Below are 18,725 nucleotides of genomic sequence, written 5' to 3' on the forward strand. Positions count from 1 at the left end.
TTACTCAGGTCTGAATACTTTTGACAGTCCATAATGTTAATTGTGTTAAGATAATTAGAAGCAGAATATTCTTCCCAGTTCTCAGGTACACTTAGATAAGTTATCTAACATCATACATATATTTGTCCCAGCATTTTCAACATCTTGCCCATTGTCTCTGTTTTAGCAATTTTGCATTTATGAACTTCCAGAATACAACACTTTTGAGATTATATTGTTCTGCCTGTATTTCCTTCTTTCTAACAACTATGAATCATATAGAAAGGTTTCATCTTTGCTACGATGGAAATTATGCCCCAGTTATGAAATTGTTAAAATTTTGACAAGTTTTCCACACATGGTTTTAATGGCCAGTTGGTCCGCATTGCAGTGTATTGTAATATAGAAAACATATGAATATAAACCATTAAACAAATTTACTGAAGCAAGTTACATAATATTACACTGAAAACATATATATATCTGGCCTTACAAAAACCTGAGTAAATAAATCATGGAAGAATGTTTATTGAATTGGGATATTTCTGATAATCAGGGTTAATTATGGACAACTTATTATTGTGGAAATAACATGGTTACTCGAATCAGTGAAATAACCCTAGCAGGCAAAATATACAGATAGTCCTCGACTTACAGCCATTTGTTTAAGTGACCGTTTGAAGTTACAACAGCACTGAAAAAAGTGACATGACTGTTTCTAACACAACCCTTGCAGCATTCCTGTGGTCACATGATCAAAATTTGGACCCTTGGCAAATGGCATGTATTTATGATGGTTGCAGTGTCCCAGGGTCATGTGATCACCTTTTGTGAAGTCATTTGGCAAGCCAGAGTCAATTAACAGCTGTGTTACTAACTTAACAATTGCAGTGACTCACTTAACAACTGTGGCATATGATAGAGCAAAATTCACTTGACACTTGTCTGGCTTAGCAATGGAAATTTTGGTCTCAACTGTGGTGTAAGTTGCTGGCTACCTCTATCCTAAATCAAAATTCTGTGGCTATTGGTTTGTCCAAGTCCTGTCTCAAATCTGTGTTTTATATGATCAGAAAGTCTCTCGTTTTATTCAGACAACCAACATGGATTTTATTCTGCTTTACCTGGCATGGGCTCCTTCAGGGAATCCTGAAATCTAAGTTTTGCACTAACGAAGAGCATTGTCTGCTGAAGATTCCACTCTTGCCACTGGAGCAACAGGGTGACTATTAAACACAATTTAGGGATGCTCTCGATCGTGAGATAGATTGAATACAATGGGTGCAACGCTCGCTCCTAGCCTACAATTGCAGCACTGCATCAATCAAACAGGGTTTTTGACACTCGGAAAGACAAAGCTGGAAGTGGAAAACATCTAACTGGTGTGTGCCATTTTCTTCCTGTAAGGAAGCGAGTTTTCTAAGCAAAGCATTAACAAGCGATTCCCTTCACTCTCTGCCAATTCTGTTAATAGTACAGAATTGTACAGAGAAAGTCCCAAATTCAAGCCCTGGTGGGACCGCGAAAATATCTTCCACCCCAAACATAATTGCCGTGGAGGGTGGAGCTGGGTTGTTCCCATGTTGTATATTAACTTTATAGCCAGACATGCAGCACAGACGGCGTATGCCCTGTTATTTTTTTTTTTCTCCTGTCCGAAACCAGAAAGGCTGCAATTATTCCAGGAGCCACATGGTGGAAGCACCGGGGATCCTGCGCCGTTTTAGACGGAAGGGAAAGGAGCGGCCCGGCTCTTCGCTACAGGAAGCGGAGGGCGAGCGCTCCACGTGTGTTTCGGTTCGGCGTAGCGCTCCGTCGGTCGCTTTTTTTTTTTTTTTTTTTTGCTGGTGATGGCTGAAAGGATCGAACAACGCATCGAGGACCGAATTCCCGAGCTAGAGCAGTTGGAGAGAGTCGGGCTGTTCACTCGTAAGGAAGTCAGGTAAAAGGGGAGGTCTGTGAAAGCGGGGCGTTCACAATAACTAGGGAGGAAGGTGGGAAGAAAGCGGGACAAATGCAAAATTTGGGGGGAGCGGGGAGGGGGGGAAAGGGGTGGAAGGAGACCCTAGATGCTTCTACTTGCAGCAATATCTTTTTGATTAAGAATAAACCATCACAAGGGTGGCTTTACACCCCCTTCTCCAATCTTGTGTCTTCCAAGTGCACTGGAATTTCTTTTAGTCCCAATACAAAGGCATAAGATCACTTTTAAGGGAGGCTTCTTAAAGCTGGACATCCTAAAAGTCATATATGTGTGTGTGTATGTATATATATATATATATATATATATATATATATATATATATATATATATATGTTTATATATATATATGTTTATATGTATATGTCTATGTAATATGTATATGTATATACATGTATGTATGTGTGCATATATATATTGTTGTTAGTTGCAAAGTTGTGTCTGACCCATCACGACCCCATGGACAATGTTCCTCCAGGTCTTCCTGTCCTCTGCCATCTTCTGGAGTCCCTTTAAGCTCACGCCTACTGCTTCAGTGACTCCATCCAGCCACCTCATTCTCTGTCGTCCCCTTCTTCTCTTGCCCTCAATCTTTCCCAGCATTAGGCTCTTCTCCAGTGAGTCCTTCCTTCTCATTAGGTGGCCAAAGTACTTGAGTTTCAACTTCAGGATCTGGCCTTCTAAAGAGCAGTCAGGGTTGATTGACCAGTTTGATCGCCTTGCAGTCCAGGGGACTGCATATATAAATATGTATATACGTGTGTGTGTGTGTGTGTGCGCGTGCGTGCGTGTGTGTGTGTGTGTGTGCATGTGTGTATGTATGTATGTATATATGTGTATGTGTGTGTACACATACATACAGAAGTAGTCCTCTAACGACCGCAATTGAGCCCAACATTTCTGTTGCGTGAGACATTTGTTAAGCGAGTTTTGCCCCATTTTATGACCTTGCTTGCTACAATTGTTAAGGGAGCCACTTCAGTTGTTACTGTAAAGGTAAGGTCCCAAAAGATGATCACAGGCCCCCGGAACGTTGAAACTGTCATAAACATGAACCAGTTACCAAGCATTTGAATTTTGATCACATGACTATGAAGATGGTGCAATGGTTGTAAGCGTGAAAAAACAGTCATGTCACTTTTTTCAGTGCTGTTATAACTTTGAACGGTCACAAAACGAACTTGTAAGTCGAGGACTACCTGTATTGATAAGTGGCTATCCTTCCAGATTCCACCTATATTACACCACAATTTCTCCTGGGTAATTGGCTGCATTAGAAAAAAAATCCATCGGCTCCAACAACTGAAAGAAGCTGTGCTTGACAGGGTAGCATGGAGAGCACTTTCCTATAAAGTTGCCAAGAGTCAAACACGACTGAACAGCTAAAACTATTACTAATATGGATCAGAATTAACGAAAGGATTTTGCCTTCATTTTTGCAGGGCTGTCATTAAGAAGGTCTCAGCTCTTGAATATAAGATACAACGGAGAGCACTTCACAAGAAAGACTTCATCGGTTATATACAGGTAGTTTTCTCACTCAGATTTTTTTTCAATGTATTTTTATCTGTTGAGATGAATACATCTGTGATGCATTGTTTATTCCGCCATCAACTTCTTCAAGTGGTTTCTTTCTCAAATGTGAACCTGCAATGAGATGCGTTAAAATATTACTTAGGGGAAAGGTAAACAATCTTTCCATTACTTCACATGATGTTACAGGGACCTCCCAAAGAATTTTTGAAAATAGAAAACGTAATTGTAATCAATTACATTTCATGAGATTTTAGGAAAGTTAAGAACTATTGTAAATTCAGACTATTTTGCATGACTTTTTTTTTAAGTTTTAGAAATTTGGAGATCAGTAGGGGGAGTGCCTACATCGACCTATGACCATAATTGAGCCCAAAATTTCTTTTGCAAAGCAAGGCACTTGTTAAGTAAGTTGCACAACTTTTTTGTCACAATTTTTAACTGAATCACTGCAGTTAAGCGAATCATGCGGTCATTAAGCAAATCTGACTCCCCCCCATTGACTTTGCTTGTCGGAAGCCGGCTGGGAAGGTTACAACTGGTGATCACATGAACCCGGGACAGTGCAACTGTCATAAATACATGCCAGTTGCCAAGCGCCTGAATTTTGATCATGTGACCGTGGAGACATTGCAACAGTTGCAAGTGTAAAAATTGCACTTTGAATGGTAATTAAAGAAATGGTTTTTTTATAATTTTTTTTTTTTATAATTTAATTTGTATCCCGCCCTTCTCCTCACCGGACTCAGGTAAGTTGAGGACTACCGCTACTGATAACAGAAGAACAGAATTGGAAGGGACCTTGGAGATCTTCTAGTCCAGGGCTTCCAGTGGTACGGGTACCACCTGTGGTACATTGGCACCTGGCAGGTGGTACGTGACCATCCTAGAAAAGTAGCGGGGGAGGGGAATGAGCTGAACCAGTGGCAGCACCGCACAAGCCTGAGCGAGAGACGGCTGGAGTTGCAGGGCTGTCAGGGCTCAGTGGAAGCGCCAGGATCAGCGTCAGGCTCCAGCTGGAGCTCGGCGCTGATCCTGGCCCTTCTGCTGAGCCCAGAAGCGCCGATCAGCTGGAATGTTGCAGCATCTCCAGGGTCTTGTGATTTACATTCAGATGCTTGGCAACTGATTCATGTTTATGACGCTCACAGTGTCCCAGGGTCATGTGAAGTGACCAAAACCTGCTGCAACCACCCAGCAGACGGGGGGAATAAAAACCAAACACCCCCCCCCCACCCCACCCCCGCTGCCAATCCTCAACAGAAATGCTCACAACAATGAAAACCTCGGACAGGAGGAAGAGCGTGGCCGGGTGGGTAGGCAGGTGTCTTGCTCAGCTGTGGCTTGGGGGGCACTTTTTTCAGTGCCATTGTAACTTCGGACAGTCACTAAGCGAACTGTTGTAAGTTGAGGACTACCTGTACTTTATCACTTTTTTCCTTTTTGGGGTGGGTCATCAAATTTTTAACACCTTGCTAGGCGACTCGTGGTACTTGGATATTGCCATATCCTAAAAGTGGTACAATGGGTGAAAAGGTTGAAAAGCCCTGTTCTAGTCCAACACCCTGCTCAAGCAGGAGACCCTATATCAGGGGTCCCCAACCTCTGGTCTGTGGACCCGTACTGATCCGCTGCATGCCAGCAACCGGTCCACACAAACAAGCAAAGCCCCATCCATGGGATGCAGGCAGCACACAAAACCACACACTTTATAGTATAATCAGTAAGCATATGGATCTACTTTGGTATAATGGTTAAAGCAGGGGTAGTCAACCTTGGCTCTTTTATGACTGGTTGACTTCAACTCCCAGAATTCCTGAGCCAGCCATGCTGAGGGGAAAGGGAGAGGTTTCCAAGCTGAGCCATGATGGCTCAGGAATTCTGGGAGTTGAAGTCCACGAGTCATAAAAGAGCCAAGGTTGCCTACTCCTGGGTTAAAGCATCAGGTTAGAAAGTAGGAGGTCTAGTTCTTCCTTAATCACAAAGCCACCGGGATGACCTTGAGCCAGTCCCTTCTCTCACATTAAAAAGAAGGAACTGGCAAGGCGCTTTTGAAAAATGTTGTCAGGAAAAGTGCAGGGAGCAGGTTGTATAGATCCAGGGGTCCAAAATGACTTCAAGGCACAACTTTCAAGCGTGTATAGGACACCCTGTTCCATTTTCTAGCTTCTGTATTTTAACTAAGAAGTATGTAAACATTTCAACATGTTTCTATTGCCTATATTTTTGCTGTTTGTTCATAGACTTGTGCACAAATGCACGGTTTGTCAGATGTTAGAGGGAATGTTGCCCCCTGTCACCCTAAAAGCAAATTTTGTGGATAGTTGATGAGGGGTGTATACAGGTAGTCCTTGACTTATAACAGTTCACTTAGTGACCATTCAAAGACAATGGCACTAAGAAAAGTGACTTATGGCCATTTTTCACCCTTACAACTGTTGCAGCATGCCCATGGTCATGTGATCAAAATTCAGACGCTTGGCAACTGGCAAGTATTTATGACGGTTGCAGTGTCCCCGGGATCACGTGATCACCTTTTACGACCTTCTGACAAGCAAAGTCAACGGGGAAGCCAGATTCACTTAACAACCGTTTTTACTAACTTAACAATTGCAGTGAGTCGCTTAACAACTGTGGCAAGAAAGATCGTAAAACGGGGCAAAACTCACTTAACAAATGTCTCGCTTAGCAACATAAATTTTGGGCTCGGTTGTGGCTGTAAGTCGAGGACTGTCTGTACACACATGAAGATAGGAGATAGGAGAAAGCAGCTATATTACAGGAGTGGGTAATAATATGTGACCCATCAGATTGTTGCTGAATTCGACTCCGATTCCATTTTGCTGTTTGGAATTCAGCAAGATGTGAAGGTGTGTTAAAAATGTAAGAAAGTTGCACCCAGTCAAGCCGTTGGCCCGATTTGTTCAATATTGCTTGGTGTGACTGTTCCCCAGGCATTCAGTCCTACCTAGAGGCACTTCACCGGGAGCTTTTGCTTATGAAGAGATTACTTGTCGCTCAGCTGTGATCCTTAGAAAAAAATAGATTATTTGAGACTGATGGAAGTAGATTGAGGAAAGCAAAGCAAAGCTTCCCTGCAAGGGAGTGATGGGTAGACCTTGTTATCTTCTCCCCTTTGGGGAAGCAGTTAAGTAGAGAACTTCTTGAGGAGATGGACAACATATAAATTTAATAAAACAAACAAACAAAACATGGGGGGGGGAGTCTAAGCAGGTGAATAACCTGAACAATACACTTCAATAAAAGCTGAAGTGACACATTTCTTTATTTTAGAATTCCAAATGATTATAAACGGGGGCAACAACTAAATCTTACTTTTGATCAGCATGTTGATCACATAGTATCTTTTGAGACTGCTGGTTGATCCCCTCATTCCATTTACTTCTTAGCCTTCAGCAAACTTTGGGGTTTTCTGAGTGGTATTAGTACTTGCCAGGAAAGATCAGGACAGTAAATCTTGGGCTTGTCTCTAATTTGCAAATACCTTCATTAGTGTGGATAGTGCTTGCCTAAGAATGAGCATCCAGAAAAACACTTTGTTATTGATTTATTGGACTGGGGGATTAGAGTAATTCTTAATTAATTGTGTTATAGGCAACTTGCTTCACTTGTAACTGTTACCATACATTGTAGAAATGCTAAAAATGTAAGACTGGACAGTAACAATCTATTCAGCACAGTAATCTTTGAATTATTGTTGATCTTTTTCTCTCAGTATGAAATCAACCTCTTGGAACTGATTAAGACACGAAGACTGGTAAGTTAACCCAGGGACTGATCATTTGAAAAAGCGTACGGAGATTTTTTAACACGGTGACAGCTGTGTTCTTTTCCTTTAGCGCATTGGATATTCATTTAAGAAAGAAGAGATTGAATACTCCATTGTGCAAAGAATTCATGGCATTTTCAAACGTGCTACAACAAAATGGAAGGTAAACCTATCGTTATTACAGAAATGGCTTTTTTTCTCATGTTTTGATGCTATTAAAAATAGACAAATAGAGTCATCTTTATGTGTGAATCAGAAACCTAATGAGCATGTGCACTCTCTCCATGTTTAGGGACCAGAATCTATTCCTTATCTCAGAAGCAAAATTGTTGTTAAGTGAATATATTGCAGAAAAAGAAAAAGGCTGCAAAGGCTGGTTCTTAAGATCTCTGAGAATGAAGGCCGGGAGGGGCAACTGTGTGTGTCCCTCCGGGCCTCCATTTATGGTGGCAAAGGCTTTTTGCAAAGATGGCAGAAGGCTTTGCAAATGGAGGGAAGGCTTCGGTGCTTCAGGCCTTCCCTCCATTTGCAAAGCCTTTTGTTGCAGATCTCGTCCAGGCCCGTTTGCAGAGAACAGAAGCCTACTGAACTCACACTTCTCTTGGCTTCCTTGTGCTTGCTCAGCACTATAGCATCCTCTCCTCCAATTTACATGAGACCAGCACAGGACCTCACCCATCTGGGGGGGGGCAGGCATTCCCATGCTCCTTACCTGGGACTCCCACTGCTTTCTGCTTAGCAACCTGTATGTCTCGGGGTTACGACGGCAGTTGGGACTTCCTGGATTACATAACTTAGTATCATCAATCCCGGTCCCAATTGCCATCATAACCCAAGGACTACCTGCAATCTCCTTCCACCAGAATGATAGGAGCGATGGGAACTGAAGTTTAATCTAGAAGTTGTGTGGAGTGATACATGGCATTGTTTGCCTTCCAGCAGGACCTGGGTGAAGCATGGAAGGGAAGCCTTAAAAGTACAGCAATTTCTACATAGATTCTAAACATGGTTCGATATTTTCCATGAGCGGCGTGGTGGCCTAGTGGTGAAGACTCTCGCCTCCCACTCGGAAGGTTGAGAGTTCAATCCCAGTTAGCGGCAGATGTTCCTCTCCTAGGGTGCCAAGAAAAAAAGTGGTGGGAGTCCCAGGTAAGAATTGCAGGAGGGTGGAGCGAGTTTGGGAGGCCCAACAAAAGCCACACGTGAGTCAAGGGATATTGGAGAAGAACTGAAGAGGCCCAGTGTAGGCTGCCCGTGAGTCAAGTGAGGTTCTGGAAGGGTTTGGGAGGCCCATTGCAGGCCACACAGACAGGAGTGACTTACCAGAGCAATTTGTGACTTTTCCTACTGGCTTCCCCATTGACTTTGCTTATGAGAAGCTGGCAGGGAAGGTTGCGAATGGTGATCACACAGCTCCCTGTTATATTATAATCACAAACAGGGTTCTCTAATGCCTAGCTTGTGATTGTGTGATAGCAGGGGCTGGAACTTTTGAGTATTGATCATACGTTCATTTTTTCAGCACCACTGTAATTTTGAATGATCACTGAACAAATGGATGTAAGCTGAGGACTACTTGTATCGGTATATTCATCTCCTGTTTCTAAAGTTGTTGCCCTCTCTGAATGCTTATTTGATTTGCTCCTTTCCCCTCTTTCCTTTGTGAATGAATGGTCATGAGTTCTCAGCTGATTCCTTTCCCCTTTGTTTCACTCCAACAGGATGACCTTCAGCTGTGGCTGTCTCATATTGCATTTTGCAAGAAATGGGTGGGTGGATATAATTTCCTTGTAATCAATTTGTGCTTATTGTTTGAACTAAGATTCCTCCTTTTAATTTTTTTATCCAGCGGTGCTCTTTTCCATTTATTGGAATATGGAACTGAATGCAGCATTTGCAGTATAAAATGCTGTGGGTCTTCAAAGGAATTGCTTAAGGGTAGGAAGCAAACCATCAGTTGCGGGCCAAATAGACATCCAGGACAAGATACTTAATTTTGATACTCCATTTGTGGAACTTACGCTGTTATTAAAGTTTTCCTTTTTCTCGTCTGGAAATTACATCAAAAGTATTGCTGGAGAGTCTTTGCTACATGAAAATTGTAGTGTCAAAAATGGTTTCTTAATTAAGCTAAGTTAATTAACCCATACAATCTGCCAAGAAATAAGAGAATATGTACATTTCTGGATGATTAGGGATATTATTTATTTTACTTGTCCTTTCCAAATTTAGTGCTATTTAATTGTTCCCAACCATTCCCAATTTTAATTATGGGAAATGTAGATATAGTGAGTTCAATCCATGCTTCAATCCTTTGAAGACTTGCGTCTGTCTCTAGTTAGATCAAGAAAATCCAAGTCCTGTGCAATGAAAGTGATTTAGTTTCATATTGAAAAGCGTAACTAAAATTATGTTTTCTGTTTTATTACAGAACAAGAAAATACAGCTGAGTAAAGTGTTTTCTTCCATGTTAGCCCTTCATCCCAACAAACCAGGTACATGGGTTATCTCCCATGTCTGTAATTCTTCCTGCAAGAAGCACAAACCTTTTTAATTGTTAGTCCTTGGACATATAAACAGAATTTGGCTGATGAAATTGAGGACATCTGGAGTGTGAGAGGTTTTTCTGATGTGTTTTAATTACAGATAGGCCTCAAGCTATGGCCATAATGAAGCCTGCCTATTATGGTTGTAAGTCATGATGGTCATAAAGCAGATTATGGAACTAGACCCAATTTTCTAACCTGTTTTTGCAGCGGTTTTGTTAAATGAACGCTGTGGTCATTAAGCAAAATGCATTGTTCACTATGGGGCTTTTTTGCTTGAAAACTGGAGGTAAACGCTAGTTTTGGCAAAACTGTTGTAAATTATAGTCATGTAATCATGGGATTGGAACTGGATCATAAGTATCTTTTGGGGGGGCCCATTGTAACTTTTAATGGTTGCTAAGTTGAGGACACCTGTACTTTTTAAAATATAGTTTAATTTTATTTAAATGCTTTATACGCACACACACACACACACATGTATCTGGCTTTTGTAGAAGTGGTTTGACATGAATGTATTTCAGGTGTTACAGAAATGAAAGAGATGATCTATGCTGAAATATGTAATTGGGTATACAATGCATCATTTTGTCTAGGAATCATAGTAACATTATCTAGCACAGAATAGGAACCTCTGACTTTCCTACATTGCCAAGTTACAGCCATGCTGGCTTGGCTGTTGTAAACAGCAAAAGTTAAGCATTTCTTTTTGGGGTGACCTCTAGTTTGATGCCTCATTCTGTGTTGGCTGTCTTAAATAACCTTTTCTGTCTCTTTGATTAGCTTTGTGGATCATGGCTGCAAAATGGGAGATGGAAGACCGCCTGTCATCAGAAAGTGCTCGGCAGTTGTTCCTTCGTGCATTGCGTTTCCATCCTGAATCTCCTAAACTTTATCAAGAGGTAGGCAGGTGATTCTTCCTCCTTCCCTCCCTCCTCTCTCTGCAATAGAATATAGAACAAATACAGCTGACCTGTTCCTTCTCACGAAGAATAAAATATCATCAGGCTTGTTCATCTTCGCTGGGAAATTTTATCTTTGAGTTATAGATTGTAAGGTATGCTTGGGTGTACAGGTAGACTTTGCTTAACTGCCCTATTTAGCCACTGTTCAAAGTTACCACAGTACTAAAAAAGCAACTTTATGACCGTCGCAGCGTCCCCATGGTCCCGCAATCAAGATTCGGGCACTTCACAAGTGGTGGGCATTTATCGCCATCACCTGTCCCCTGGTCATGTGAGCGCTATTTGCGTGTTTCACAAATGGCTTCCAACACGTAGAGTCAGTGGCAGTAAAAACACAAGTTGTGGTAATGGGATGTTTCTAGAACAATTGTGGATGATTTGTTTAACGACCACAGAGCAGAAGTAACACGGGAAGTCTGTCACCATCACATGATGTTCTGCTTAGCAACCGCATCATTTAGTGTAGAGTTGCCAGTCCCAATTATGGTGGCTAAGGAAGACTACCTATATGCGTATATGTTTCAGGAGAAAAAGTCAAAGGTAGATATTTTTTAAAAATATTTTCATGCCATCTTTTTTTTTCATGTACAAATCAAGGTGGCAAACATACCAATCCTCCTTTCTTTTCCTATTTCCTCACAACAAAAGTCTGTGAGATGAGTTGGGTTGAGAGAGAGTGACTGGCCCAAAGTCACCCAGATGGTGTTTGGTGCCATTCCTACCAGCAGTTATCCCGTCATTGTTCTTTCAACCTAGTACTAATAAAGATACACACATTATATTGCCTCAGTAATGGTTAGGAAATGCTAGAAGCTGCTATAGGTATTTATGGAAAAATATATTTTACCAAAAATGAGAAAACCATGTTTTTTAGTGGGCTTTGTAAAACACACCGTGTGTTTCTTTGCTTAATGGAAATGCAGAAGAAATATTAGTTTTTTGAAATCCCACCAGCCAAAAGAAGACACAGTTGCATTTGGAGTTATGTTGCAAGGTTGTCTTCATGCTCTTAACATTCGAATGCCATATACTCTGTATATGGCAGGCTATTGTCAGTGGTAAATTCCAATGATGTGTCTTTCAATTATGATGTTATTTTTTTCTGAAGCCTTTTTCTGGTTAAATGACAGTAGTTGGAGAAAGAGAGCCAGTCTACAAAAGTGACATAATTAATCGAGATGAAAATGCCGTTAGGGTGCAAATATAATATTGAGTCCTTGAAATCAATCTTAAATGATGTGACTTGGTTAGCTATAGGATAAAAATGTCCTGCATCAAAAACTATTTAAGTTAAGAGTGCTTTAAGCAGCAATATTAACAAGGACTGCTTTTTAACCAGGAAGCTATGATTGTGTTCTTTATAATTGTTGAATGCCTTGATACATTATTAATTCTCTCTTCTTCTTTCCCCTTCCTCCTTTCCTTTCCTTTCCTTTCCTTTCCTTTCCTTTCCTTTCCTTTCCTTTCCTTTCCTTTCCTTTCCTTTCCTTTCCTTTCCTAGTATTTTAGAATGGAGCTGATGCATGCAGAAAAGCAGAGGAAAGAGAAGAAAGAATTTGAGCAAGCGAACATAGATTTAGTAAGAAATTATTATGTTATCAAAAATATTTCTTTCTCTCCATGGTACTTATTTAATTTAAATTGTTAAGTGGAAGGATTTCAAGGGTCAGCTTAGAATAATTATTGCATATTTGTGCAGTGCTTTCATGCACTCGCTATAGTTAAATAAATGAATCCAACATCCCCTATCTGTTGTGCAAACCTGGGCTTCAAAGCAGATTGCCTGACCAAGAAGAAACTCTCCAACATTCTTCTCTTGACTGATTTTGATGTCCTTCCATTGCTAAATCAAAAGACTTTATCAGCAGGCAGCGTTTGTTATCAAAGACAGGATGCAAATGAGATCACATTTCAGTGCTTCCATTTGCACTTCTAGAGGTCGTAACTTGTATAAACATGTGCCAGGTAGGTTTTTTCCCCCCAATCTGTTTTAGATCCTTCTTTCATTGAATTAGAATCCATCCAATTCCAAGGTTTTGTAGCAGGTAAACAATATGGCCTTCCCAAGGCCTAAGCACCAGCAGCCAATGAGAAAAAATGTTTTGTGTTGTTTGCGGTGCTTTTTTTCTTAAAAAAAAAAAAAAAGGTGCCGGAACTCACACATGTCATACAACCTGCCTTGCCTACCCTACAAGGTTCCATCCAAAAAAGGTGCCGGAACTCCGTTTTGGGCGTTCTATGAGAAAAAAAAGCCCTGGTTGTTTGTAAAAGATGTGTGGGTCTGACTCTTAGCAAGTTACTGGAAGTTTTGTGACCTGTTTTTGTTTTTAAGCCCTTTCTTTTGTTCTTCAGTTGCTCATTGAAAGGTAAACCACGACTTACAATTAGATGTAGTAATGCTGTTGTTGGGCTAAGTTGGAGATATTGTTTAAAGAAGAGACACTCATTTTTGTTAACAGTCTCCAGCAATTAATTCCAAATGGAAACATTGTAATCCTCCATCATTCCAGGCTATATACGGCAGTGCTAACTACTATCAGGGAAAGAAGAATGTAACGCATTGATTTGAACCTTACTGAAAGATGGAACTTATTAGGTGCTGGAATATTGGAGTTCAAGATTCCAGTCTGCCATTTGCTTTTTATTAGGCGTGATAAATCAAATTTGTCAGAGTATGAGAGAAAGATCAAAATGCCATAAGGGTTTCTACTAAAGATCATTCCTTTTGTGGATTATGACGTATGTGTCATGGTTCCGACAGATGAAACTCTTCAAAGAACTTTGAGGCATTGTTTACCTTAAAGAATCTTTGTTTGAGAAGCATAGCAGCGGCACTAGCATAATCGAAGCCAAAAACGCGGAATTCTCCCCCCCCCTTGAGCACATAGTATCAAAGCACAATTCCCTCCTGCAATTAACAGTCATAAATCACATTTCCCAATTAGTTTAAAGTGCGGCCAATTCTTATCATCTCTTATTTCAACAACCTTGATTCTCACGCTAATCTCTAGTTCGGGTAGGCAACCTTGGCTCTTTTATGACTCGTGGACTTCAACTCACAGAATTCCTGAGCCAGTATGGCTCAGCTTGGAAACCTCTCCCTTTCCCCTCAGCTTGGCTGGCTCAGGAATTTTGGGAATTGAAGTCCACGAGTCATGAAAGAGCCAATGTTGCCTACCCCTGGTCTAGCTGAACTCTCATGCACATCCCCCCCTCCCCAGCATCATGTAACTCTAAAAGCGAAAAGAAGAAAATGGCTGCATCTCCATCTGTTGTCAAAGCAAAAACATCCGATGTTAACAACGTTGACATCATGGTTTAATTCTGCCAAATCATCTTTATTTTTAAAAAAAATATAAAGAAAATGGCTGTGCAATTTTCAACAGTCAGTTTGGAATATTCCCTTCAATGCTGAGCTCAATTAATTGTTTTCTATGATGGCCTCCTTCACTCCTAGATAAAAACAGAAAGACATGGGCTTCTCTGCTCTGTGTGGAGTTCTGTTCCAGAAGGGACCACTGTTATACGGTATCTGCAGAGAACTTTCAGTATGAAAATGACTACTCAGAACTCACAGCTGGTACAGAATGCAGTGGCTGGCCTGCTGATGGATGGGAGCAGTTCCTCCCAAATTCCACTGCAGACATTGCCACTGGGGTGATAGGCATCATCCAAAATGTTGGGTTTGACACTTATAGAACCCTAAATGGCTTGGGTCTGAGGTCCATTCAAGATTGCTTTCTCCAGTAGAACTGGTCTGTGTATACGCTCATCCTAGATGGGAACGTTGGAATTCCCACGACCCAAGAAGTGAGGTTAGTGGGGCCTGAGATACTGCTTCTTTGTTGTGCCCCCTCCCCCCAATCCTTTGGGATAGTCTTCTCCAGCAACCATTCTAGTCTTATTCCAGAAGACAGATGAGGGTTTTTGAAACCTGAAGTTGCCTTACATTAGTGGGTACCTCTAGGATGATTGTATTCATGTTTGTAGACAATGTTGAGGTTTTTTTGTATTATCTCTGTGGTTTTATTTGTATGGTTTTATGAGTTTTATGGTGGTAAAGCACACAAAGTCTTTGAATATTGGAAGCATAGAAATAACATGCCTATGCGATGTTATCCTGACATTGGGAGATACTGTATCTGGCCTCCCCGTTTTGTGCAAACATTACAGCCCTCCAGAGTGTCGCTGAGTTTTGTGGCAGCTGAAGTCTAGGCCAAATGCTATAAAAGAGAAATAAAATGTTAATCATAAAAGAGCCATTTTCTCTTGATTTTTTAGGGTGAGTTCAGTTTTTCTGAGGACATTCTTAATGGTGAACTGGCTAGAATTGTCTACAGAAATGCCACTGAAAAAATCAAAGGTAACCTATTACTTTTAACTTTTAAATCTTACGCACTTGTACATTGTTTCATTCTTCTTTTGCTTTTGAAAATGAGTATAGCTCATCTCAATTTTTTTAAATATTTGGTGCCTTCAAGTCATTTTTGACTCCCGGCAACTTCCTGGATTGGTTCCTGCAGTTTCCTTAGTCAGATTTCAGAAATGGTTTGCCATTGCCTTCTCCCTCAGGCTGAGAGAGAGTGACTGGGCCAAGGTCACCCAGCTGGTTTCATGTCTAATTGGAACTCATAGTTTCCCAGTTTTTAACCCTGTGGCTTAACCGCTACACCAAACAGCTCAATGATGCCTCCTTGATGCATTGAAACCTGGTCACCCAGAATGGTTGGTTAGATCAATTAGCTAGCCAGTTATCTACGAGTCCTAAAAATGCAGAAATTTATAAGTGAGCAAATACAGGTAGTCTTCGACTTACAACAGTTCATTTAGTGACAGTTCAAGTTACGACAGTACTGAAAAAAAATTACTTATGACCATTTTTCATACGACCCTTGCAGCATTATTCCCCATGGTCAGGGGTAGGCAACCTTGGCTCTTTTATGACTCGTGGACTTCAACTCCCAGAATCCCTGAGCCAGCATGGCTCAGCTTAGAAACCTCTCCCTTTCCCCTCAGCATGGCTGGCTCAGGAATTCTGGGAGTTGAAGTCCACGAGTCATAAAAGAGCCAAGGTTGCCTACCCCTGCCCATGGTCATGTGACTAAAATTCAGATGCTTGGCAACTGACTCATATTTATGATGGTCGCGGTGTCCCTGGGTCATGTGATCACCGTTTGCGACCTTCTGACAAGCAAAGTCGATGGGGAAGCCGGATTCATTTAACTAGAAGCCGGATTCATTTACTAACTTAACAACTGCGGTGATTCACTTTAGCAGCTGAGGCAAGAAAGGTCATAAAATGGGGCAAAGCTCATTGAACAACTGTCTCACTTAGCCACAGAAATTTAGGCTCAGTTGTGGTCATAAGTCAAGGACTACCTGTATTTTTTTTCAAGCATTGGGGAGATACCTTTTCACTATGCAACATTAGTGTAGGGTAAAACTGCTCTTGTTTCCTTTTATGGGTTTAGGATAGACAAGCTTCAGTTTTTTAAACTTTGATGTTCTTTGGGTCAATAAGCATATCTGGAATTTTAGAGTGTGTTATTGGTTGCTTACAAAGGGGCTAACACTGATGAGACTTGAAGACAAGTAATTGGCTAAGAAAATGAATAGGAGGAGCAGACAGAGTCTGAAGATGATAACTTGCATATTTGTTGTCACAAATTGCAACAGAATATTAAAAATAACAGAATAACAGAGTCGGAAGGGACCTTGGAGGTCTTCTAGTCCAACCCCTGCTCAGGTGGGAAACCTTATACCATTTCAGACAAATCGTTGTCTAATCTCTTCTTAAAAACTTCCTCTGTTGGAGCATCCACAACTTTTGGAGGCAAGCAGTTCCACTGATTAATTGTTCTAACTGTCAGGAAATCTCTCTTTAGTTCCAGGTTGCTTCTCTCCTTGATTAGTTTCCATCCGTTGCTTCTTGTCCTGGAGAGTAGGCTCACCCCCCTCTTCTTTGTGGTAGCCCCTGAAGTATTGGAACACTGCTATCATGTCACCCCCTAGTAGTCCTTCCTTTTGTTACATAAGAAATAAAAAATGATTGCTCGTTTAACATCTTGCTGGGGTAGCATTGCCATTTGTTTTTTTTTTCAAATACATTTTTCATATCAGTATCCACCATTCAAGGGCATCTAAAACTTTCATCCTTCCCCTTTTCCTCTGCAAAAATAATGAATCACTCACAAGCTGCCAGTAATGTGGAAAAGAGAGAAAGAGAGACAGATATAAGCATGATTTTAAGACATCAGGGATAAACTGAAATATAAAAAAGCAATATATTTGATGAAGAAACTTTAATGGAGATCAAATAGATTTAATGGATACTTAAAGGGAAATAAATATATGCTCAATAACATCCCAAAAAATGCTGATTTTAGAAAATGCTCACATGTTCAAGGATCATTTAAACTTGGGTATTTTTCATAGTCATATTGAATTTAATTTACAATCAAACTCAAAAGGTGATTTAATTTTAAAAAGTGAATTACACAATTACTTTGTAGAATTAAATCACCTATTTAGAAAAGAAAATCAACTTACTAACACTTGATTTACATATAAAGAAGAGATACATACCAATGTACCTGGGCAAAATATACACAGCAAACATACCCTAGATAACAATCATAGGGCCTGAATATTTTCTTGACAGTACGGCACGGGGAGTTTATTTTGCAACATGCCAGCACCCCATTTATGTTAGATGGGGCAAGGAGCCTGGGAATGTCAAAGGAAGTAGGGGTTACAATTAGGGGAGCTGCAATTTTGAATATGATACTTAGAGTATCCTGATTAATGTATCCTTCTTCATTATAGGTGCTGAGTTTGCACTATTGCTTTTGTCAATTGCAAAACGTTTTGATTTTACGCAAGATCTTCAAAAAGAAATTCTTGAAAAGTAAGTTTTGGGTGCGTTTTCCACTGTCTTAGCATTCAGTAACCATTATTCTATTGTGTGTTAGTCTACTCCAGTAGACTCTGCATGTTTAAGGTTTAGAATTATTTCAGCATATTCCAGAAGACAGGATTCGATTAATTGCATAAACTGGTCTCATTTTTGGTTTGGCTCTAGCAAAAACAAATCCTGTTTCTATTCAACTAGGATGCTGTAGTGCAGCGGTTCCCAACCTTTTGTATACCCCGAACCCGTAGAACGCTTCTGATATATTCTCGCACCCCTTACAAAAGTAATACATTTATTTAAACCAATTTTGAATGACGTGAACATAAACAATAATTTTTAAACTTGGAATATTGTCTCACACCCCGGTTGGGAACCCCTGCTCTAGTGCAAAGATGCAAGTGTTATTATTATCTTGACTCTGTTTTTAATTTATAAGATTTTAATATGTATTTAAAAATAAAATTATCGGATACTGGCAGTGGCTTACTTTTGGGCAGATTTTCATCTCTTTAGACTGCAGCCATTTTTCAGATTCCCTTTTTCTCTGGAAGGTTCAGCCAGGTGAGAACTGCAGCATCAGTGCCTTGTTTCCTTCTGGGGAAAATAGGTTAAAAGTGCCTGGGTGTGCTTTGAAGTATTCTGTTTCCAATCATGGTGCTCAGTTTTTAACTATGTACCTTTGATATTCTGGTGAATATCAGAATATTGACATTGTGAATGTTTTCTAATGCAGCTTTTTAAATGTAAGCTGCTTTCCAATCCTTGGAAACGAAGACAGGTTTAGCATACTGTAAAAAGGAAAATTTCTTCTAGACTAGGCGTTTATTAGCACAGCGTTGCTTTTAAACAGGTATCTAGCATCCTATGTAATTTGTTTTATTTATTTTTGTATATACATATATACTGCCCATCTTGCTATCCAAGATGGATAGCATCTGCCATTTATATCCGCAAACAGCAGAATATTCAGGCCACGATCAACTGCGTCAAAATATTTAATTGCCCACTTAATTGTCTG

The 18,725-nt window shown here is 40.5% G+C and overlaps 1 protein-coding gene across 1 annotated transcript in view; it reads left to right on the top strand.

The window, feature by feature from the left end:
• The first annotated feature begins 1,825 nt into the window (after positions 1–1,825).
• Positions 1,826–18,725, top strand: part of UTP6 (UTP6 small subunit processome component) — a 31,255-nt gene continuing 14,355 nt past the window's right edge. Inside the window, exons 1-10 of the mRNA XM_015821266.1 lie at positions 1,826–1,921; positions 3,403–3,487; positions 7,230–7,271; positions 7,354–7,446; positions 9,005–9,052; positions 9,715–9,778; positions 10,613–10,731; positions 12,296–12,373; positions 15,076–15,157; positions 17,620–17,701. Of these exons, the coding sequence (XP_015676752.1) occupies positions 1,830–1,921; positions 3,403–3,487; positions 7,230–7,271; positions 7,354–7,446; positions 9,005–9,052; positions 9,715–9,778; positions 10,613–10,731; positions 12,296–12,373; positions 15,076–15,157; positions 17,620–17,701 (785 nt within the window). The 5' untranslated portion in view covers positions 1,826–1,829. The remainder of the gene's footprint in view (positions 1,922–3,402; positions 3,488–7,229; positions 7,272–7,353; positions 7,447–9,004; positions 9,053–9,714; positions 9,779–10,612; positions 10,732–12,295; positions 12,374–15,075; positions 15,158–17,619; positions 17,702–18,725) is intronic.

The sequence above is a fragment of the Protobothrops mucrosquamatus genome, unplaced genomic scaffold (assembly GCF_001527695.2).
Source record: "Protobothrops mucrosquamatus isolate PMUCROS unplaced genomic scaffold, P.Mucros_1.0 scaffold1291, whole genome shotgun sequence".
Lineage (NCBI taxonomy): Eukaryota > Metazoa > Chordata > Lepidosauria > Squamata > Viperidae > Protobothrops > Protobothrops mucrosquamatus.